The sequence below is a fragment of the Salvia splendens genome, unplaced genomic scaffold (assembly GCF_004379255.2).
Source record: "Salvia splendens isolate huo1 unplaced genomic scaffold, SspV2 ctg640, whole genome shotgun sequence".
NCBI lineage: Eukaryota > Viridiplantae > Streptophyta > Magnoliopsida > Lamiales > Lamiaceae > Salvia > Salvia splendens.
Genome location: NW_024599304.1, coordinates 45,145 through 69,094, shown reverse-complemented (window position 1 = coordinate 69,094; position 23,950 = coordinate 45,145). Strand labels below are relative to the sequence as shown.

The following is a 23,950-nucleotide window of genomic DNA, read 5'->3' as shown; positions in this document are numbered from 1 at the left end:
ATTAATGACTTGATTGCGGCTTGTGCTCCGGTTATTGGTGGTAAGTATTTTCATCAAAGATGCATATGTCATATTTTGAATTTATGTATACAAGATGCGCTTGAATTATGGCAAAAGCATGTTAGTCCTATTAGAACTGCAGTTAGATTAATCCATCAAAAGCTGCCTATTGGCACCTATTAGAACTGCAGTTAGATTAATCCATCAAAAGCCGCCCATTGGCAAAGCTTGGAAGAAGTATTGCCATCAAAATAAGGTAAGATATACGAATTTTACCATGGATGTGTCTCATAGATGGAATTCGACATATGATTGTCTGAATTCTACTTGGGAGCATAAAGATTCTTTGTGTGATTTTGTAGAACCTATCTCGTTTCTGATTTATATCTGTCGCATAGTTGTTGGGATCATACCGTGAGTTTATTTAAATTGTTCAAATATTTCAAAAATGCGACTGTTGAATTATCGGGTGTTTATTATTGCACTGTTGTTCGTGTTTTAGAGCATTGCATGTATATATCACTTGGTTTTAAAATTGCGATGAAAAATGCTTACTCTTCTCCTGAATTGATGTGTGTTTTATATTATATGATTGACAAATGGCTTAAGTATTTCAGTGAGATTCCAACGGTGTTTTTGATTGCAGAGGTCTTGGATCCAAAATGGAAATTAGCCGGTACCTCCAGGATTTTAGATTTCTATTTTAACAATTTGAGTTATATTGATCTTGGTCCACTTCAAGCATTGCAAGCGAATAACAATGACTAATGGGGAGTAAACCTAGCCGAAACATTTCAAATAAACCTCCCGGACCGGTCAATTGTCCAACAAACCTTCGAGTTTAACTTGCGTGCTCTCTACACCGAATATGAAACCAAGTATAACAGGACCCACCAAGTCAGAAGACCTACCCCTCCTCAACAACATAATTTTAGCTTCGCATTTCAAACTGATTATGATCACCCCGACGCGCAATCCCAATTAGCCGACCTATACAGCTACAGCACCGGCGGAAGGTCGACCTCAGGTATGGTAAATGAGTTAGATTTATATTTCGATTCACTCTTTTCCTTTGGTGATGAAGGTCCTACTCCTCCCGCCCAAATCAACGTCCTCGATTGGTGGGGAACACACAAGAAAGATTTTCCCATACTTGCGTCAATGGCCAAGGAGATTTTTCGATTCCGGCTTCCACTGTCGCCGTCGAGTCCGCTTTCAGTGTTGGATGAATCAAGAAGTAAGCTCTCCGCAAAAAATATGGAAGTCGTGATGTTACTTGATGATTGGGCTAAAGCTGACGTCAGAGAACAAGAAAATGATTGGGATGATCGTCAGGAGGAATCACAAAAGATTTCACTGGGGATGAATCGTAGGCCAACCGTCAATCGCCGACCAAGCCAAATATGTAAGTAAGGTAAGAGAACTACGCGGGCTTTGATTCTCTAATGCAAATGAGCATTGGGGATACGTAGACACTTCAACTTAAATTTTAAATTTAAGTTGAGCTCAAGTCCTTTTTCCCTAATTTCTTTTTTTTTCCCATTTGTTTCTACTTTAAAAATATGCAAATACAATTAAATAATTGTATTTGTATATACTCTAGTCGGTGAAGTAGATTTCTCTATAAGGCTAAATCCGGAAAACTTTGACAATTTTACTATAATTGTTGATTGTTAGACTAAACTCAACATTTAAGGTTGAATTGCTAAATGTGTCCTCAATTTAGTTATGTAGAAACATCTCCTTCGCCGACTAAGAGTATATATACTTATAAATTTATTGTTCATAACTTCAAGTCTTTTTTGTAATTTGTAATTAGCTTCGTTGTAGACTAGTAGTCTCGTTGTATTTAAATTTTTGTTTAAGACTTCAAGACTTCAAGTTTTTTGTGATTTGTAATTGTTGTAACTTGTAAGCTCAATAAAATTGCAATTTTCATCGTGATTTTTTGAATTTTATTTACGCACATTTCATAGATAAATAAATAAGAAAATGCAAAAAAAAAAATTACGAAAGGCCGAACCAGCCCGGAACCGGCGGTTCTGAACCGCCGTGGGTACCGGCGGTTTTTTGAACCGGAACCGGAACTGCCAGAAACGCGGGCCGGTTCAGGTTCATGAAAATGTTGAACCGTGAACCGGAACCGGTGGTTTATGAACCGTGTGCATGCCTAATCAAGCATCTATGCAGGTAATTTGTGTACTTTCTCCTTGCACGTATCTATGCAGGTAATTTGTGTATATAAAGCTGTTTCTTTTTCCTCATGATGTCTCTTTTATTGCCTTGTTCTTTAGATTTATATTAATATGTCACCCCTCCTCCCCAACACAAACACAAAAGACAAAATACCAGTGTCAACAGCCAAATATTGTGGAAACATTTTCATCGGTATTACAGTATTGGATTTGAGTTCACTGTATCTATGGTTGATTCATTGTGGAACAATCATTGAATCGATCATTCTTAGTATCCCATTCTGATTTCAGCACCTACTCTCTTGCTGACATTGCACCCCTTTCTCTCGTTGATCTACATGGACTTTGAGCTGTTCAGACGGCGGTTCAATCAAAAAGATTCTTTGCCATGTGTCTCCACTGAAGGTAATCTCATTAGTATGGTGCGTAAGCAGTAAACTCTGGCTTCTTACCATTATTGATTTCTTTTGAGGTCAATTGAGGTTTAACTTGTAATACATGATTTGGTGAGCAACATCCTGTTTAAGAAGGTTGAGCTAAGTAGCATCTCAGATGCATTAATGGAGTTCGCAAGTACTAGAGATAGTTTGGTTCCACTCTAATAATCACTGATCCAGAATGAGGAACTGTGATTTGCATTTTGCGCTCTATCTGAGACGCAACTTCTGATATCCACGTGGAATTTGCTGGTGGAGTCTGCAGAAAGTTGGAGACTCAAGCAAGAAGGTTGGTATCTTCTGACTATTTTCCTACATTTTGTTTTGGTAGCCACAAAAATCAATAGCTCCTATGTCTAAATGTGGGGTCGGTAGGCTGTAGGGTGGTGGTGGTAAAAGCCAGCGCATTATAAAATAAAATCCGCGATCATTTCTAATTCTATTCACACTTTTATGCCCTTTAGATCACAAATCAGCATAAATGTAAGGCCATCCACAACGCTGTTCCTATACCGTTCCTATACCGTTCCTTAAACCACTATTTGAGGGCCCCACTGTACTTTTTTACTCCATTCCTTAACTAAGGAACGGAACCTGCAACCCTCCGTTCCTTAACCGTTCCTTAACCGTTCCTTAAATTACTATTCATTCTATTTCAATTTTTATTTTTATTTCCAACTAAATTAAATTAAATAAACACACTACAAACATACTTTATTAAAAAACAAACATACTTTATTAAAAAACACACAATATTAAAAAAAATTACAACTTAAACTTAAAAAAATTAAAAAAAACACACAATTCAAATCCTAAAAAAATAAAAACACACAATAAAAAACACACAATTAAACGTGGGAAAATAAAAAAACTACTCCGCCGGCGAATCATCCTCCGGAGGCGGTCGAGGTTTAGGGGAGGGGGAAGACCAAGTAGTCCTGCCATATGCACAATTCCGTTCCACCAGGCCGTGAATTGGGCGTACGAGAAGCGGGAAGTGTCCGCCATTGTGGCGGTTATGTACGCCACCATAAGTGTGTTCGAGCCTCCTTGTGAGCCCGATCCCGAGGCCGACTGGCTTGATTCTCCTCGGCCCTTCCTCGCTCTAGCCGCTTTCGCCGCCTTCGTCCCTTGCGGACGACGGCGCCCACGGCTAGATCCCTCGTACTCGGCGGCCGTAACCCCAACCTCCTGCGTGCCACGATCACTGGGCGCATCGGTGTCACCAGACGAGTACTGGCCGCTCGTCGTGTGCTTCGTCCGCTTTGAGGTTGATCCCGAGCTGGAGCGGACACCACCGGCCCACCTTTCCTCGTCCTTGACGAGCTGCCAAATATCAACATATTTGAACTGTACACCGGTGTCCTGGTGGAAGGCGCGCATAGCCGCCCTCAGTATGTCGGCGCCCGAAGCTCCGCTTTGGTAGTGCGCCGCTTCGGAGGAGTAGATCCCGCATAATTTTTTGACCCGTAAATCGACTCGGCCAAAGTGAGCACGAAGCATTGTATATTTGCGCTTCCGGGCCCCTTTCGGCTTAGTCTCGTGGTAGACATCACGGACCTTTTCCCAGAAGCACTTGGCGGCTTGTTGGTTGCCGACGATGGGATCATATGAGACGGTGAGCCAGGCGGTGTACACCGCCTTTGTTTCTTCGTTGGTGTAGGGATGCCGGCCCAGATCCTCCGGCTCCTCCTCCTCATCCTCCTCGGGTGCCTCAGACGCAGCCCTGTAGCTTCCACCGCCTCGGCCTCCTCCCTGAGTGGGTTCAACGGGGATATCCTCCCGAATCTGGGACAAACCCTGGGAAAGCCGCGAGCCGGAGCCTCGAGCGTAGGCATCCACATCGAAAGTGGGTGGTTGGTACCCACCCGGCGTCGCCGACCCCTGCGTGCCCGGCGTCGATGACCCAGAACCACCAAGTGTGTTGTACATGGTCTCCCAATCGCCGAACGCGTTGAGATCCCACCCTCCGGCGCCGCCACCACCGTAATTGCCGTCGCCGGACATTTTTTGAAGAGATAGAATATGAAAATTGGAGAGAAATTGATGTTGATGTAGGAAGAATAGATGTGTAGTTGTGTATAAAATGAATGAATTAGGTGTATTTATAGAATAAGAAAATAAAAATAAAAATTAAAAAAATTAAGAAAAAGTTAAAAAAACGGTAATGTTACCGTTTAAAAAAATTTTTTTTTTTTTAAAATTCGATTTTTATAAAAAAAAAATAATTATTGCGTCATTGCTGACGTGTCCCACTCGCGGGCCGGCGAGTGGGAAGCACGCACGCACGGGGATCGGCCACGTCGCCCAGGCGCGTGGCGGCTTGTTCCGTGCCGCGTTACGTGCCGTCGGCACCCGGCACGGAATGGGAACGGGACGGGAGCGGAATGCAGCGCCGCAACGCGTTCCGCGGCGAAACCGTTCCGGCGGAACGGCACGCGGAACGGTTTCGGCACGCGTTGCGGGTGCTCTAACTTACTTGTACACATTCTGTACCACTATGCATGCCATATATATGTCCGCGCTCCGATTTACTTTATTGTAATTACTTGTGTTGGTAGATTGTGATAGCTTCGGTTTTGAGCTCGGCTGTTGAGTTCGGTTTTTTTGAGCTCGGTGATGGTGTTCGGTGTCAGAGCTCGGTGTTACGAGCTTAATCGTGTTCGGTGTTAGAGTTCGGTAGTTCGGCACCAAGTTCGGTAGCTCGGCAGCTCCGTGGTCTGGAGAGAACGATCAAAGCATGAAGAAGAGTTCGGCTGTTATAACATCTCGTTTCAACAGCCGTTGGATGTACTTAGTTAGTCAAGTTTAATCCTGACCGTTAGATGGAAAATAGCCGTTAGTTAGTTTTGAGCTTTTAATAGTTTGTTATTCTGCTTTATTCAGTAATTTTTCATCTTCCGTTTCTGGTGAATAAAATTCTCTTTCGATTTCCAAGTCTTGATTTTTCTTCTCCCAACATTCGACAATCTGTAGCTAGGATTAACAATTGGCGCCGTCTGTGGGAAGGAGTTGAAAGGAGGTTGGTTTGCGGATGATTCAAACGATCTCGATGGCGACAAGGCTTGAGGCTGAGAAATTCACAGGCAAGAATGATTACGGTCTGTGGAAGATGAAAATGAAAGCGATTCTGATCGATCGTGGTTTGGCGGCGGTTTTGGCTCCGGTAGATAAGGAGAATGCGCCAGTTCTTGATGAGAAAGCACAGGCGAAGTTCGATGAAATGATACAGCGAGCTCACAGTGCGGTTATTCTTTGTCTCAGTGATAAAGTTCTGAGGGAGGTTCAAGAAGCGACCACGGCGGTTGAGGTGCTAGCGAAGTTAGATGAGGTCTATTTGGCAAAATCCCTGGCCAATAGGCTCTATATGAAGAAGAGACTGTATTCGTACAGTTTTGTAGCCGAAAAATCGATCGTCGAACAATTGGAAGATTTTAATAAGATCATTGATGATCTTGGGTCCGTGGATGTGAAGATCACGGATGAAGACAAGGCTATACTGGTCTTGAATGCGTTGCCAAGTTCGTATGATCAGCTAAGCGATGCAATAATCTACGGCAGAGATAAGCCAATCACATATGCCGAGGTTCATGCTGCGTTGATGGCGAAAGAGATGCTGCGAATGACAGGTGGGAAGGCATTGGAGACACAGGCTGAGAGTCTCAATGTCAAGAAATTCAAGAATAAGAGTTTCAAGAAAAACCAATATAATGAGTTTAAGCCTTCAAGCTCGGAGGGGAAAGAAACTCGGTCCTGCCACTGGTGCAAGAAACCAGGGCACCTCAAAAAGGACTGCTTCGTGTGGAAGAAAAAGCAAGCGGCTGAGGGAGGAAAAGCTGTCAACACAGCAGAATATTGCGAAGAGGATGAAGTTTCTGTTGCTTTGAATGTGATGGAGGAAAAGGGAAAGGAATCTTGGATAATGGATTCAGGGTGTAGCTTCCACATGAGCCCGAATCTGGACTGGTTCGAAGACATTAAAGAGTCAACAGGAACTGTCATTCTAGGCAACAACCAAGTGTGCTTGATAAAAGGCATAGGTACCATCAAGTTGAAGATGGAGAATGGGTGTATGGTGACTCTGAGTGATGTTAGGTATATTCCTGATGTTAAAAGGAATCTAATATCCTTAGGCTCTCTTGAAAGAAAGGGATGCAGATTTGTCTCTGAAGGTGGGCAGATGGTTGTTAGTAAGGCAGGGAGATCTATCTTGAAGGCAACTAGAAAAGGCAGTCTATATTACATGATGGCTGCTGTTCAGAGAAGAGACTCAGGGCATGCACACAATGTGGTTGGTGATTCTTTGAGTCTGTGGCATACCAGATTGGGGCACCCAGCAATTGGTAGTATAAAGGAACTGGTCAAGAAGGGTGTATTGCAATGCTCAGATCAGACTGATACAACTCAATGTGAGGAGTGTGTGTTAGGGAAAGCCAAGAAGTTGCCATATCCCAACAGCACACATTCTTCAACAATGCCTCTAGATTATGCCCATAGTGATCTTTGGGGGCCTGCACAGGAGAATTCAATTGGAGGTGGCAGATACTACATGAGCATCATAGATGATTTCAGTAGAAAGGTCTGGATTTACATATTGAAGCAGAAGTCAGAGGCTCTCAGCTGTTTCAAAACATGGTGCAGTGAGGTTGAGGCAGAGAAAAGGCTGAGTTTGAAATGCTTGAGGACAGATAACGGGTTGGAGTTTCTGTCCAAAGAGTTTGATGAGTTTTGCAAATCAAAAGGCATCAAAAGACACAAAACAGTTCCATTAAATCCGCAACAAAATGGAGTGGCCGAGAGGGTAAACCGCACTATCCTTGAGAGAGTTAGATGCATGATCTTGGCTGCTGGGATGAAGAAGCGGTTCTGGGCAGAGGCTGCATCCACAGCTGTTAAACTGATCAATAAATGTCCTTCTTCCAGCATTGGAGGGGACACACCAGATTTCAGATGGTATGGGAAGCATAGTGGCTATGATGGCTTGAGGACTTTCGGTTGTAAAGCCTTTGCTCATGTGAAGCAAGGTAAATTGGAAGCAAGGGCCCTAAAATGTGTTATGATTGGATACCAATCGGGTGTGAAGGGCTATCGGTTGTGGTGTGTGGAGCCAGAAAATGAAAGAGTTGTGATAAGTAGGGATGTAACTTTCTGGGAAGGTGAGATGCCTTTTAAGAAAAATTCAGAGACTGCAGTAGATAGTTCTGGATTTGAGGTGGAGATTGGGGGAGTTCAACAGGAGCAGCAGGATGAAGATGAAAGAGAATCTGAGTTTCCTGATGCCTCTGATCTTGGACAACCAACTCAGACGGCAGCAACACCAAATGAGCCAGGAAGCTATAAGCTGGTCAGAGATCGAGGTAAAAGGATCAGAAAGCCACCAGAGAGATACTCTGATGCTGAATTCCTGTTTTATGCATTACTAGTAGCTGAGGAAATAGAGTTCTCAGAGCCAAGCACTTATGAAGAGGCTATGGACAGTAAAGATGCAGAAAAATGGATGCAAGCCATGATTGAGGAGATTGATTCACTGCTTAGAAATGGGACTTGGGTGCTGGTGGAAAGGCCCAATGGTAGAAGGGTAGTGAGTTGCAAATGGATTTTCAAACAGAAGCTGGAAGGAGCTGATGGTAAAAGTGTCAGATTTAAAGCAAGGTTGGTTGCTAGGGGTTTCACACAAGAACATGGTATTGACTATGATGAAGTGTTTTCACCTGTTGTGAAACACACTAGTATCAGAATCTTGTTGGCTATTGTTGCAAGAAGAGATTGGGAGCTTGAACAACTTGATGTCAAGACAGCCTTCTTGCATGGAGACTTGAAAGAAACCATCTATATGGCACAACCAAAAGGCTTTGAGAGGCCAGGTGATGAGGGAAAGGTGTGCTTGTTGAAAAGGAGCATATATGGTCTGAAACAAGCAAGTAGGCAGTGGCATAAGAAGTTTGATGATCACATGGTTAAGAGTGGTTTTCTGAAATCAAGCTATGATGAGTGTGTCTACATTAAGAGTGTAGGTGGAGCTGCTGTGGCATACTTACTCTTATATGTGGATGATATGCTCTTGGCTGGAGCAAGTTTGAAAGAAATTCAGAAAGTTAAGGCTGATCTCAGTAATGCTTTTGAGATGAAGGATTTAGGCTCTGCAAAACGAATTCTGGGTATGTCTATTTTCAGAGATAGAAAGAAGAGAGAGATTGTGTTGTCTCAAACTGATTATGTGCAGAGAATACTCAAGAGGTTCCAGATGAGTAACATCAAGGAAGTCTCAGTTCCTATGAGCCAACAATATAAATTGTCTGCAGACCAGAAACCAAAATGTAAGGCTGAGGAAGATGAGATGAGACAGATCCCTTATGCTAGCATCATTGGTAGCATCATGTATGCTATGATTAGCACAAGGCCGGATGTGGCACAAGCTATTTCAGTAACAAGTAGATATATGTCCAACCATGGTAAGGAGCATTGGGCTGCACTGAAGTGGTTGATGAGATACTTGAAAGGAGCATCGGATGTTGGTATTCTGTTCAAGGGAGGAGAAGACCATGAAGGGGATGCTTTGGTTGGCTGGTGTGACTCTGATTTTGCTGGTAACTTAGACACCAGGAGATCTCAGTCTGGGTTCCTATTTACTTTGTATGGATCCGTCATCAGCTGGAAAAGCAGCTTGCAGGGAGTGGTTGCATTATCAACCACAGAGGCTGAGTTCATGGCTATGACATCTGCTGTGAAAGAAAGCAAGTGGCTAAAGGGGATTTTGGAGGATTTTGGTGTAAAGCAAAATAGTGTGAGCATTGGTTGTGACAACAACAGTGCATTGAGCTTGGCTAAGCATCAAGTATATCACGAGAGGAGTAAGCACATAGACGTGAGGTTGCACTTCATTAGGGAGGAGATTGAAAGAGGCAATGTGAAAGTCTTCAAAGTTCACACTTCAGAAAACCCGGCAGATATGTTGACTAAGCCATTACCTAAGGAAAAGTTTCTGCTATGTTTGAAACTGGTGGGACTGGAGAGGAGGAGTTCTGGTTGGTGACTCCGCTATCACAGGTGGAGTTTGTTGGTAGATTGTGATAGCTTCGGTTTTGAGCTCGGCTGTTGAGTTCGGTTTTTTGAGCTCGGTGATGGTGTTCGGTGTCAGAGCTCGGTGTTACGAGCTTAATCGAGTTCGGTGTTAGAGTTCGGTAGTTCGGCACCAAGTTCGGTAGCTCGGCAGCTCCGTGGTCTGGAGAGAACGATCAAAGCATGAAGAAGAGTTCGGCTGTTATAACATCTCGTTTCAACAGCCGTTGGATGTACTTAGTTAGTCAAGTTTAATCCTGACCGTTAGATGGAAAATAGCCGTTAGTTAGTTTTGAGCTTTTAATAGTTTGTTATTCTGCTTTATTCAGTAATTTTTCATCTTCCGTTTCTGGTGAATAAAATTCTCTTTCGATTTCCAAGTCTTGATTTTTCTTCTCCCAACATTCGACAATCTGTAGCTAGGATTAACAACTTGTGTTTTCAATTTTTGGCTAGGCAGATCTTATTTATTGCCAGGAGATTTGAGAAAAATCTTAAATTTAAATACTCTATTTGGATATGGTGAAGTTAGGCCGCATGTGACGCTCACAAGACATAACGTGGTGATGTAGGAGGACAAAACTATAATGCATCATGAAAAATTATTAGAAATTGACTATTATGTGGGAATCACAATTGCTGGTAAATAGTAGCAGGGCTTACGGCATCAGCAGCGGTAGAAGGACGGCGTCCGTACGTGCCAGCGGCGTGGAACGCTGCTCGCCGCTGCACTCTTACCTCTGGCGCAACGCTGCTCTTAGCTAAGAGCACGTCCGTGGCAACGAGCAACTGACGTGGCGACTCCTGATTGGCCAACGGCAAATTCATTGGAATTTATTTTTTTAAAAAAAAATCGGATTTTAATTTAAAAATTCGATTAAAAATAAAAATAAAATATTTTCCCACTTCCTAAAAAATTATATCTGTTTTCTCCCCACTTTTAATTTATTTTTCATTTTTTCCCCAAAAATACACATTTTCATCTATAAATACCCCCACTTCCACACAAAAAATTTCACACAACACTACACAATTCTCATCTAAATTCTCTCATTTCCATTCTTACAATTCTCAATCTTTCTTTCACTCTTAACAAAAAAATGACCGGCTCCGGCGATCACCCCTCCGGCTCCCACGGTTGGAACCACGAATGGTTCGGTTCACAACCATTTCCTAGTCTGGAAACGGAATTTTCGGCCCCTCCTCAAATCCAAAGTTCGCAAGCCCCGGGTGGCTACCGGCCTTACCCGGTCGACGACCAAGATGCCCCTGATGGGCAATACGGGTGGGCACCCGAACCACCCGTACCTAGAGCGGGAGGGAGCGGTGGAACTCAAACTCCTACTCTTCCTACTCGTGGTATCCGCACCTCGTACACTCCGGTGGAGATGGAGCAATTATTCAAAGCATTTTTGTCTATCTCCGAAGATCCGGAGATTGGTACGAACCAATCCGGGGACCATTTTTGGTGGCGCATCTGTCGCCGGTACAATGAAAACCGGCCGGCTGGAACAATCAAGCTCAATGAGAGTATGGTGCGCAATGCCATATACATAGCAAACGAAGAAATCCAAAAGTTCTAGGGGTATTACCTCCAGGAAGAGCGGTCGGCGGGGAGCGGCCGAAGCGAGGTCGACATCATCAGTGTCGCGTTGGCGACCTACCAATCCCAACACTACAAACCGTTCAAGTACCTCAATGTTTGGCAGGAGGTGCGTGGGCATCCGAAGTATAGGGGGGGTGTAGCATCCTCTTCTAGCTCATCCGGTAAACGGTCGAGGTCGGTATCTCTATCCGATGCCGGCTCTGATGAGGTGTCCACCCAGTTCCCAACGCCGGCCGCAAGGAAGGAAGAAGTTGACGGCCAACCGCCGTCGCGCCGCGACTCTATCCGCCCCCGATCCCGATCCCGCTCCCTTTGTGCCACCTCAACCCCCCCACCAACTCGTTATGGGGGGTTTTGGCCCAACTCAATTTGGCCGATAGGTCAAATATGACCCCGAGCAACTTCGATCGCACGTGGCAATGATACGGGGTCTCCAAAGAACATTGGGGTTAGAGCCGGATGAAAAGTCTTCCACGAGGGTATTTTAGCCTTTAATTATGTAATTTTTATTTTTTTGGAGTTTAATTATGTAATTTTTATTTTTTAGGTGTTTAATTATGTAATTTTTAATTTTTAGGATTTTAATTATGTAATTTTTAATTTTTAGAATTTTAATTATGTAATTTTTAATTTTTTTGTTATTTGTAATATTATTCCAGGTATTTTTAATGCATTTTAATTTTGTGGAAATGTTTTTATTTAAATTGAATAATAGAATGGTGGGACTCTTGAGCTTGTCCATGCTGAAGAGCACGGATGTGGGTGTTGTGTTCTTGCCTAAGAGCAGAGAGTAAAAAATATGTAATTTTTAATTTTTTTTGTTATTTGTAATATTATTCCAGGTATTTTTAATGCATTTTAATTTTGTGGAAATATTTTTATTTAAATTGAATAATAGAATGGTGGGACTCTTGAGCTTGTCCTTGCTGAAGAGCACGGATGTGGGTGTTGTGCTCTTGCCTAAGAGCAGGGAGTAAAAAATAATAAAAGTGGGTCCGGGCCCACATCTGTGCTCGTTGGCAAGAGCACAGATGGGGATGCTCTTACAACATGACATTAAAAAGAATATGTATGAAATTAATGAGTTAATGTTAGTCTTATTGTATTCGTGTTCTTATAGATTGATTTAGTGATAATTGTTGGTAAAAATATGACAATTTCAAGTTGAGTTTGGATTGGGTTCAGATCAGATTCTAGTAAATTTTTGTTAGTAATTAATATCAGTATTTTATTTAATTATTTTTTGGTACTAGTTCTTTATTAGAGTTAAAATTAAGATATTATTCTCTCAATTGCCATATGTCAATGTAGGTTGTAGTGCGGGTTCGTATGATTGCTATATGTTATGTCTGGTCTGTTTCGTCAACACAAATCATATCGCGTTGATAACAGTTTCATATTGTGTGGGGGTTGAGTTTGTATTAGTGTTCGAGTTATGAATTTCATTTACAAACTGCAATTAAGTTTTACCTTAATAGGTTGGATTGTTAATCGATTGACTCGGGATAACAATCCAACCCACTCAATATATCATCCCTCCTCATAAGTTGTAAATATTAGTGGGTGAGCTTTTTTCCTTTTATTTTTTTCTTGTATCAACAAAGTTATGGTAGTGTAGGACTATTTTGATTGAATTTTGTTGTGGTTAAAAATTCCATGCCCTTTAGACAAAATAACTCCTAAATTTTGACATCTTAGTTGTAAGTTGGGGCCCTGACCATTAACTAGGTTAGTGACTAAAAGAAGAGAGACGTATAGAAATGTTTAGAATGAAGAATTTTGTGCATTTATTGGTTGCACGCAAGTGGACCTTTGTACTAGTACAAAATATTCGGCAAAAAGTGCCTAAATACAGTGTAAATTAAATATCATAATTCCAGAAACTGTGATACAGTCAGTCCCCTCAATTCTCTGCGTAAATTTCCGCAAGAATAAATAAAAATAGGCCAAACCGTAAATTTCTTATTAGGGCATAAAAGAGTGGGCAACAACCATAAAATGCTAAATAAAAATTTCATTCCTAATCACTTGACCATCAATCTGTTACGGAGTCAACATCACTTAGCAATAATGGAATTCTCATTATTGTTGCCCCTCTAACTAATTTCGTAAACCCACCCCTCAACACCACAATAATTTATAATCTTCATTTCTTTGGTTTGATATTTGCAAAAAAACAAAAACATACTATAATAGTAATTCTTAGTACTTTATTTTTCTATTATTTTTACTTTCTCTCTTCTCTTTTATTTATCTATTTTTGTCTTTTCTATTTTATTTTACTTTTTTTTTAATTCATTCAACATAATTTTTAAAAATTTTGTGTCTAAAAGAGGAGGGAGTAATGACTATTACTCAACCAATAATATTTAATGTAAGTAATATAGTGATACTTATAGATAATAGTAAAAGCACGAGATATAAATGAAATATGACAAACAAATTCATTCCGATCTTATCTTGCTTATTGCTGTGTGTTACTTTTTGAAATACAGATAATTGCATCCTTCATAGTATATTGTTTAGTCTAAAATCCGTAAATTTTCGTAGCTTCCAAATATACTTTGTCTCTCTCTTATGTATTTGGAGATTGACATTAGCGTTGCTTTGTGTGCTCCTTTTCGTGTAAAGTAGGACCAACTTCTCAATATATTCACACACACACATAGAATCTGAGTCTATATATATGAAGCATTTGGGGAGATTATAACAACTCAGAAATCCGACAGAAATGAACACGAATGCGTCGTTTAGCATTCTGGTGGTGGTGGTAGTGGTGCTAACGTGCGCTCCGCGGTGCATTATCTCGCAGCAGCGGCGCGTGAACATGACTCTCGTCAGGAACGCTTCGTCGATCGGCGCATGTAAGTTTTCCGCCATTAACGTGATTCCGATCTCACCATTTCAAACACATTTCAATTACTTCAACAATTGAAAAAATAAATGTGTAGATTGCTTGGACGGAAGTTTGCCGGCGTATCATTTTGACAGGGGATTCGGGGCGGGGGCGCGCAACTGGCTTTTGCAATTTGAGGTAATTTTATGGGGCAGAAAGGGAAAAATATTTCATGCTTCTGCCATGTCAGTCAGACATGGTCCCTTTTGCCCCTTCTTTTATTTAATTAAATATTATTGTTCTCTCTCTCCGATCTCAATCATTTTCCATTTCCAATGATGCGCATGATTTATAAGACCAAATGTTTCACACTTTTCTGGTACATGTGTATTGCCATTCTCCAAAAAATAACACGTCCTCCTAATTTCTCGAACCCACTTTTATCATCTTATATATATAATCATACTAAATTGAAGATTTGGTAAACAATATTGCATGTCGCATTTCATTAATTATCCAAGGTATTCATTGCAAGAACCAGATTCTCCTTGCTGACTATGGTGTTTTATTCGTGGCATTAGCCGGTTAGCCCCCTCCCTTACTGAAGATTTACCTTGTACATCCTTTCGGTACTGTTAGTTTCTCTCGTATTATATTCACCTTAGTAAGTAAATAGCACATGTTAATCTTCAATTTTGATGGATTACCTAATAATTTTGGAAGTTAAATCGAGATAGTCGGATAAAATTATAAATTTGTCTTCCATCTTTCCAATTCTCAATTTATACATTTATATTATTGAAGTTATCTTAGTCTACATAAAATTTAGCATGATATTAGAAATATAACTAGCACAAACTACTATATATACTAGTTTCCATCCGCCGGTTTAAACGAACAGTAGGCTTGGGAGATGCGTTTCCACATGTTGTCGATCCTCTGGTTGCTCAAGCGAATGGGATCATCGCAAACATTGATCCAGGCTTTTGACAAAGCCACACACTCCTCCTCACTCCACACGGTCCGTCTTGTCTCCTCGTAGTCGTCATCCGCCTCAGCCCCCGCCTCCTCCGCCCCAGCCCTCGACTGCGAGGACTCACCCGCCACCCCCTTGCCCTTGCCGCGGCCCCTGCCTCTACCCTTGCCTTTCTTCGAACCACCCCGACGGCCTGCAGCCGGTGGACTCTCAGTGGGAGGCACCTAATCGGAGATATACCCAACTCCTCCAGTGAGAAAGTCTCAGCAGAAGTGTACTGAGACTCCAGTGGAGTACATGTCTAGGATGCCCCTGCAAAAAATCAAAACTGGGGCGATAGACATTGTCCCCGGGCGACCCAGCAGTGGCCAGCTGCCCTTGCATCATCCCGCTCATCTGGGTCATCATATGGGGCATCATCCCGCTCATCTGGGTCGTGCCGGCACTCATGCCCGCCATTTGGGGCATCATCCCTGCCATCTGGGGCCAAGCGTACATGTTATAGTACTGTGACGGCATCATCCCAGACATCTGGACGCCCGTTCCACTTCCAACTGGGAACGAGGGTGTTTGTGTTTCGCTAGTGGCTGGGGAGTCGCTGTCGTGGTGCTCCATTTATCTTGAATAGAATAAGAGTAGAGAGATATAAATTCGTTAATACAAGTGGTGCAAATGCAAATGAACCGAAATGAGTCGTATATATAGAGTTTTTTAAAAAAAATAAAAAATTGCTCTCGTCTGTGTTGTCGTCCGTCGGGCGCCCACAATAGCGGACGAGACGATGGACACCGTGACGGACGAGCGCAAAAACCGACGGACGAGGGGTCGTCCGTTTGTGAGCAGGACGCCGGTCTCAATAGTGGATGAGCGCGACGGACGAGCGGCTCGCCGGTCGCTCATCCGCCGGCTCGTCAACTATTGTGGATGCTCTTAGCATTGATACTCTACCAAATGAGGACCGGTTATAATTAATATTTTAAATTTATTGTTTTTGCTAAAAAATGGTGAGGATACTTGATTATTTTGCAATTTGGATAATAACTTAATCTACATCTTAATTTAATAATAGTGCTATTAATTATTTGTGATTAATCTTCTAATAACCACTAGACTAGTATAATATTGTTAGGATTGTATGTACTGTATATAAATGGTACTCCTACAACAAATGAGGACTATAGGTTATTAATTTCGACCACATGCATTGCCTGTGTCGCTATTGAAAAAGTAGATTAAAATGCTTGACCAACATATATACTTGAAGACAAGATTGTTCAAAGATTAAATTATTAGCGGGTAAATCTAAGCTATAGCTAGGTCTAACTATAATTGCAACCCGATTTCATTTTCAATCTTATCATACTAGTATTAAATTGGTGATTATTATCGTTTTATTTTAACAAGATGGAGTAATTAATAAATAGATAGATCCGTGTGAGTTGTTATAGTAGTAGTATTAAGAAATTAGTTGTCGAAATTAAAGATTGAAGAGGACAATAATGCATGTGATAATACAGGGTGGTGGGTGGTGCAACGACGTCAAATCCTGCCTCGACAGAGCCTCTACTCGTCATGGATCCACTCTTCACATGTCTAAGGTTGAGGTGTTTTCCGGCATTTTGAGCAACAACGCCTCCTTTAACCCTGGTATATCTTGCCTTTTTTTTTCTTTCTCAATTCTTTGTTTCCACACTTTCCTCTATATCTTGAAGGAAATATGAGTATTTGGAAAAATATAACAATAAAACCGGATTTATAATTTATAGCTGTTCAAACAATAAAACAATTGGGGCGTTCCAGATAGAGAAAATTAGTAGCCATGACACTTGCACATGTAGTAGATCTAGGTTGCCATAAAAATAACTTATACCCAAAGAAAAACAATAACCATCAAGGGTCATTTTCCTTCTCAGCACAATAATTAAAGTTTCATCTGTTTATTTTTATTGGTCCAAGTCCAGAGAGAAACAAAAAAATGAGAGGCCACGGTTGTGTTGACTTGTACGTGTAAGTGTCATGCCAATCATGATTCATACACACATGGTATTAATTGTTACTCATGTAAAGCCAAAAACAGGAAAAGGAGTAGAAAGGGAGAAACCAAGTACTAACAAAAAAAATTAAGGTTTGAAATGCTACATTATAGTTCTGAAATGTAGTTTTTTAGTTAAAAAGCAAATCTTGTTTAGCTAATTCTTGTAAAAGGATGAGAAGAGCAAATCTTTGTGTTAGCATCAAAGAGTGTTTAATGACCACTTGTCCAATCTAGCATGGTAAAAACTAACTAGCAAATTCAATCACAGATTTTTACAACTGGAACCGTGTAAAGCTAAGATACTGCGATGGTGCCTCCTTTGCTGGGGATGCTGTATTTGATAATGGAGTAAGCAATCACAATCCGTATTTTCTTTTAATAAGGAACATATTTTATAAATTTACCGAGCATTGTATAATCTGAGTTTTTCGCCATTTTGAATGAACCACAGACATCATTGCTTTATTTCAGAGGCCAGAGAATATGGAAAGCAATCATTCATGATCTTCTCCCCAAAGGCTTAGGCCAAGCAAGAAAGGTAGTTTAAGCCTGTATGCATAAATTTTGCACAAAAGGATTTGATTCAGTTAGTGGAAGTTCCATTCTTTCTATCATGGCAGGCTTTGCTATCTGGTTGCTCTGCCGGGGGTTTGGCCACCTTCGTGCATTGTGACGACTTCACTAGCTATTTGCCAGCAAATGCAAGTGTCAAATGTCTGAGCGATGCTGGCTTTTTTCTTGATGCGTAAGCTGTTAGTGTGGATACAATATTTATTAGACTGAATTTTCTGCATTCGTTAGAATCTAAGGTACTGCGTTAATCCTTGCAGACGAGACATTGCTATGAACCACAGCATGCGATATTTCTACAAAAGCCTCGTTTATCTGCAGGTGCGTAGCAAGTTAAGGGAATCATGTTTTGTGACTTTGTACTGATTTGAACTTGGCAGGGCGTGGAAAAGAACCTGAATAAGAACTGCACGAGTTCTGGTTATCCCGAACTAGTATGTTACTCTTCCTATGTTTCATATTTCACAAGCTAACTATATGATTCATTAGAGGACTATTAACCTACTTATCTCTCTGTATTTCCGCTTAGTGCTTCTTCCCACAATACGTTTTGCCATACATCAAGACGCCCTATTTCATCTTGAACACGGCTTATGATGTGTATCAAGTAAGAAGATATCCTGTTTACATATGATCCTTGTGGCTCTTGTTATACAACAATTAAACTCTACATCTATGTTTGACAGTTTCATCACATTTTGGTGCCTCCGGCTGCTGATCCCCATGGCCACTGGTACCATTGCAAGCTTAGCCCGAAAGATTGTAACGCAGTCCAGATTGCTACTTTGCAAGGTTCATCTCCCTTTATACTAATGTTCTTCTTTTCACCAAATAAAGGAAAGAAACTAATCTAATCTAATGGATTAAAGCATAACATCACTATCCATTTATACATTCTCCCAGGATTCAGGAGATACATGCTTGAAACGCTGCGGCCGTTTACATGAACTCAACAAGTGGAGGGATGTTTATAAACTCTTGCTTTTCTCATTGCCAGAGTGAATCACAGGACACTTGGTTCGCACTCGACTCTCCAAGAGTACTCAATAAGGTTTGCCACATTTCTCCTTTCTTACTACTACTAGTCCAAAACACAAAATTCAACTGATCCGATGTGGAATGAACAGACCATCGCACAAGCCGTTGGTGATTGGTACTTCAGCAGAAGGATAAGCAAGGAGATAGACTGTGCATATCCTTGTGATAGTAGCTGCCATAATCAGTTGAGCTGATATGTAGATTCTGGTATGCATGTCTGTAGCTGGTGGAATGAATATACTCCTATTTAACTGAAACAAGCTGCTGGTATTAATCTGCAGTTTGTTTTACAGGAATTCTTTTATACAAAGAAGCAGCATATATAGAAGGGTATTCTTTAAACACAGGATTTCCATTCTTCAAGGAAGCAGCTTGGACACATTCAAATTTAGGCCATGTAGCATATAGTTATACTACAGATTAATTGTGGTGTGACCTCTTCTTTGTAAATGATGAGATTTAGACTTCACTTAGCCCCCTCCACATTGGAGGGAGAAATTTATATCAATAATTATTTGCTAATTTGAGGAAGGTAAACTTCGATTATAGTTGGTGGTGGCTCCATTTAAGCCCTACCAAAATGACACCTTTTCTTATAATGAATTACTAGTTGTTATGCTTACTTGTAGTCATATCCTGAATTCCTTATATTGGCTTTCTGAATTCAATTATGTAGAGAAGTTGTAAATGTCATGCTAGTATTAATTTGGTATGGTTGTCCATACCTGGATAAATTATTTTTCTTTAAATATATGTCAACAAAATTTTTTTTGAAGAAAACGCTTAATATGTCACCCGAAAAGATAAAAAAAATTGTTATTGAAAGTCAGAAAATACTTTAGACATTTCTCCTTTACAATAAAGACTAGAATAATCATACTTCTATGAATATAGATATAGTACAAACAAATCATGTACGTTTCGTTTTTAATATGTTCTACTAATATCGTTGAACAAGAAAGGGTCCATAGCTCAGTGGTAGAGCAATTGACTGCAGATCAATAGGTCACCGGTTCGAATCCGATTGGGCCCTTTGTTTGTTGATTTTTGTTTTCATATATCATTGCTCAATGAAATTCATTTGTTAATCCAGGGTTTAAATGGCTACAGAAAAAGTTCTAGGCTTGTAGGGTCTTTGATTAATGTAGTTACAGGCAAACAAGTCCAATGAATTCGGTTGATGTAAAACCTCTCATTCAAAAGTGAATACATTCTTTAAAGGAAAATTATAAAATGGACAGGGTTGTTTGGGCCACTAAGTATGTACGTATTTTAATAATGCATATATTAATTGCTTCAACCCATAATTAATGTGGAGTTTAATCCTCCAAAGTAGTAATACTAGTTTAGCGGAGAGTCTGGAGACTATATTGACACAAACGTGACAAACCAACGCATATTTGCTAAATAATAGGCCATACGTTTCGTATTAGCATTTATTTCTCATAAACATGTTAATTAAGTTGTAATTTCATTCACATAATAGCTTCGCAATATGCAAAGCAAAGACGGTGCATAATGTATATAAGCTGAAATAGTGGAATCAAATTAATTCAAAATATTAAATTTGGTTAGAATTTTTGGATCAAATCTGATTTTTTTTCCCTTCAAATTTCAGATTTAGGTTCACGTTGCTTAAAGTTGCTGAACATTTTCCATCTACCACATCGCATATTGTTTCCGTTACACATTGAATTTTCTTGTGGCTTAGATCATCTCCAACTATTCACATTAAACTCAAACTCATTTTACGCTTAAATGTCACATCACATAGTAATTTTATTCCAACCATTTACACAAAACTCAAACCTAAAAAAATATTCTATGTTTGTCTTTTATACTCATAAATTTTGAAAAAAGTTTCTGATTTTGTTTAAGTGAAAATATAAAGATAGGGATTTATTTACTCAAAAATAAAAAATAAAATTGTTTTGGAGTACCATTAAAGCTAAATTGCCTGCTCCATTTTAGGTTTTTCCGTTTTAGTATATTATTGGAGAGTCCTTGTTTAATACTCCAGTTCCTTTGTCTATTTCACGAACAACTCACAAGCTACTGGTTATAACGATTTCTAAACTACAAGAAGAGTTATGAGATGCAGAGGAAGATTTTAAAAAGTTAATAGCTCAGGCATCAAGTAAAAGAGAAAGCATTCATGATTTATCTTTGCTGGCTAACAAACTCAATTCATATTCAAGATAGCATTAGTTAACGAAAAGAAAAGCACATTAGAAGTCTCGCAAGAAGGCGAGAGTGATAGTAACCTAATCCCAGAAAGCAAGTAAATCATCCCTTAAAATACACAAACAATAACAAGACCAAAATCTAAGATTCCTCCTGATACTCATCCTCATCTTCATAACCATAGCCTTCCTCTTCCTCATCTGCCGTTGCATCTTGATATTGCTGATACTCAGAAACTAAATCATTCATGTTGCTCTCAGCCTCTGTGAATTCCATCTCATCCATTCCTTCTCCAGTGTACCAATGCAAGAAAGCCTTCCTCCGGAACATGGCCGTGAACTGCTCACTGACCCTCCGGAACATCTCCTGAATTGACGTGGAGTTACCAATGAAGGTTGACGCCATTTTCAGGCCAGTTGGAGGAATATCACAAACAGTCGACTTGACATTATTGGGGATCCATTCAACAAAGTAAGATGAATTCTTGTTCTGGACATTGATCATCTGCTCATCCACCTCCTTCGTGCTCATCTTCCCACGGAACATGGCTGAAGCTGTCAAATAACGACCATGGCGAGGGTCAGCAGCACACATCATGTTCTTTGAATCCCACATCTGCTGGGTAAGTTCGGGAACAGTGAGGGCTCTGTACTGCTGTGACCCACGAGAAGTGAGTGGAGCAAATCCAACCATGAAAAAGTGCAGCCTGGGGAAAGGAATTAAGTTGACAGCAAGTTTCCGGAGATCTGAGTTGAGTTGACCAGGGAACCGCAGGCAGCAAGTCACACCACTCATGGTCGCAGAAATCAGATGGTTAAGATCTCCAACTGGTAAACAAGAATTTAATAAGATAGGTCATGCTGAAATAAAAAATTCCACAAGCGCACATGAACTCAAGATGCAAAGAATCTGAATGCATGTGCCAACTTAGGAGACAGAATTAAGAATGTTATGCACCATAAAATCCTTGGCCAGCACATATAAGCTACTCTGAGACCATGTGATGGAATATGACAGTGAAGTTATATAAATTGTAGGGAATAAAAAAGGAGAGTCAAAGTTTAACATAAGTATATCTGTCTGTTGGATAACTAGCAACAATGCAAACTTTAGTTTCCTTAAAAATACACACAACTTGCCTAGTCAAAGATGCACAAAAAGTAAGATGGCATAATCATGCAGAAAACTATATTCCAGCATAACAAGATAGAAATCATTGAACCATTAAATAAGCGCAACTTACAGCTGGGAGTGGTAAGTTTGAGGGTTCTGAAGCAAATGTCATACAGAGCTTCATTGTCCAACACCATGCACTCATCAGCATTCTCGACAAGCTGGTGGACGGACAGAGTGGCATTATAAGGCTCAACAACGGTGTCTGACACCTTAGGTGATGGGAAGACAGAGAAGGTGAGCATCATGCGGTCTGGGTACTCTTCCCTGATTTTTGAAATGAGAAGAGTCCCCATTCCAGAACCTGTTCCACCTCCCAATGAATGACACACCTGAAATCCTGAGAAGATGACAAATAAAATGGTTTAGTCAAATGAAATTGTATAGAACTCACATATACTGCATTCTCTTCGTCAAAATTAAAAACAATTTGAAATTGCTTGCCTTGTATTCAAGATGTTGCCAAACTGATGAGAATGCAGATCACTCCGTAGAAAATAACAAAATGAGATCTCAAAGCAAAAGGATATGCAAATGATAAGGTCTTTAAACCGGTCAAAATGGTATTGTCTACCATCCTAACATTTAAATGCATAGCTTATAGATTTAGTAGGACTATTTCTTAGATGTACACCTAAACTACTAGAACAGTACAAGTAACAAAATAATTACAATCAATAGATTCAACTCATAAAGAAAAGAGCCAACACTTACTCTTAGAAGTTAGCTAAAACTCAATCAAAATCATTAAAGGACTGAAACGGACGGAGTAACTCAAGCTTCTCAGATAAGTTCATATCCGCATATTCACTTTATGACTTCACAATAAATCCGAACAGTACCACATAAAGAACGAACGGAATATCTTAACAAATCGAATTTAAATCCACAGATCTACCTAAAAAACCACATCAAACTAAAGCAGTTTCCATAAAAAGAGAGAGAAATGAAAAAATAAGGTAAAAGTTGAAACAAAACTAAATCATAACTCACCCTGCAAGCAATCACAGTTCTCGGCTTCCTTCCGCACAACATCAAGCACGGAATCGATTAATTCCGCACCCTCCGTATAGTGACCCTTTGCCCAGTTATTTCCGGCGCCGGATTGGCCGAAAACAAAGTTATCAGGCCTGAAAATCTGCCCGTACGTACCAGATCTAACACTGTCCATAGTGCCGGGCTCCAAATCCATGAGCACGGCACGGGGAACAAACCTCCCGCAGCTGGCTTCATTGTAGTAGACATTCACGCGCTCCAATTGGAGATCGTTGTCGCCATTGTAGCGTCCGGTGGTGTCGATCCCGTGCTCAGCGCACACTACCTCCCAAAATTTGGCACCGATTTGGTTACCACACTGGCCACCCTGGATGTGCAAGATCTCACGCATTTTGCAGTTGCTTGTTTGCAGAGAGAGAGAGAGTTTCAGTGTGTACAGAGAGAGACAAAAGTAGGGTTGGTGGGAATGGGGTTCAAATAACTGGCAATTTTCAGTGGGAATTTGAATTTTGAATTTCTTTCCACAATCGAGATAAGATTGGGTATGCACGCGATGAAGCTAGAGTGGAATATACGCGCTGGGTCACATGGTCAAATACTCAAATGTTGCAGTCACGTGGGATGTTGTGTAAAGACTAAAGTGTACTACGGGTATGTGAGATTATATATTTTCTGATTAGGCAATTCAATAGCTCAGCCATAGCCTAGCCACAAACTCCTCCTATCATATCATCAATACTAAAAATCCTCCTGTCACATCATCAAAACAAGCAAATAGCTTAGCCATAGCCTAGCCATATCACTCAAAAATATATAAAACAAATAATTAACAATCACACAAAATA

The 23,950-nt window shown here is 40.5% G+C and overlaps 1 protein-coding gene, 1 non-coding gene and 1 pseudogene across 2 annotated transcripts; 2 read left to right on the top strand and 1 right to left on the bottom strand.

Annotated features, from left to right (window-relative positions):
* Positions 1–2,834: 2,834 nt before the first annotated feature.
* LOC121790858 lies at positions 2,835–19,331 on the top strand (annotated as a pseudogene).
* A 382-nt stretch (positions 19,332–19,713) lies between these two features.
* Positions 19,714–19,785, top strand: TRNAC-GCA. The gene has a single exon. It is a non-coding gene; the product is annotated as a tRNA-Cys (tRNA).
* A 1,105-nt stretch (positions 19,786–20,890) lies between these two features.
* LOC121790857 (tubulin beta-1 chain-like) lies at positions 20,891–23,561 on the bottom strand. Its single transcript, XM_042188966.1, has 3 exons — positions 23,103–23,561; positions 22,180–22,449; positions 20,891–21,763 (listed from the first exon to the last, which is right to left on the bottom strand). Exons 1-3 carry the CDS (start codon positions 23,494–23,496, stop codon positions 21,078–21,080), a joined length of 1,350 nt encoding a protein of 449 aa, XP_042044900.1. The 5' UTR covers positions 23,497–23,561; the 3' UTR covers positions 20,891–21,077.
* Positions 23,562–23,950: the final 389 nt, after the last annotated feature.

Excerpts from the sequence above, each read along its gene's own strand:
- LOC121790857 (XM_042188966.1), bottom strand. The coding sequence starts at position 23,496 with ATGCGTGAGATCTTGCACATCCAGGGTGGCCAGTGTGGTAACCAAATC. Across the intron at positions 22,450-23,102 it reads GAACTGTGATTGCTTGCAGG|GATTTCAGGTGTGTCATTCA; the intron begins GTGAGTTATGAT and ends TCATCTTCTCAG. Across the intron at positions 21,764-22,179 it reads CAAACTTACCACTCCCAGCT|TTGGAGATCTTAACCATCTG; the intron begins GTAAGTTGCGCT and ends CTTGTTTACCAG.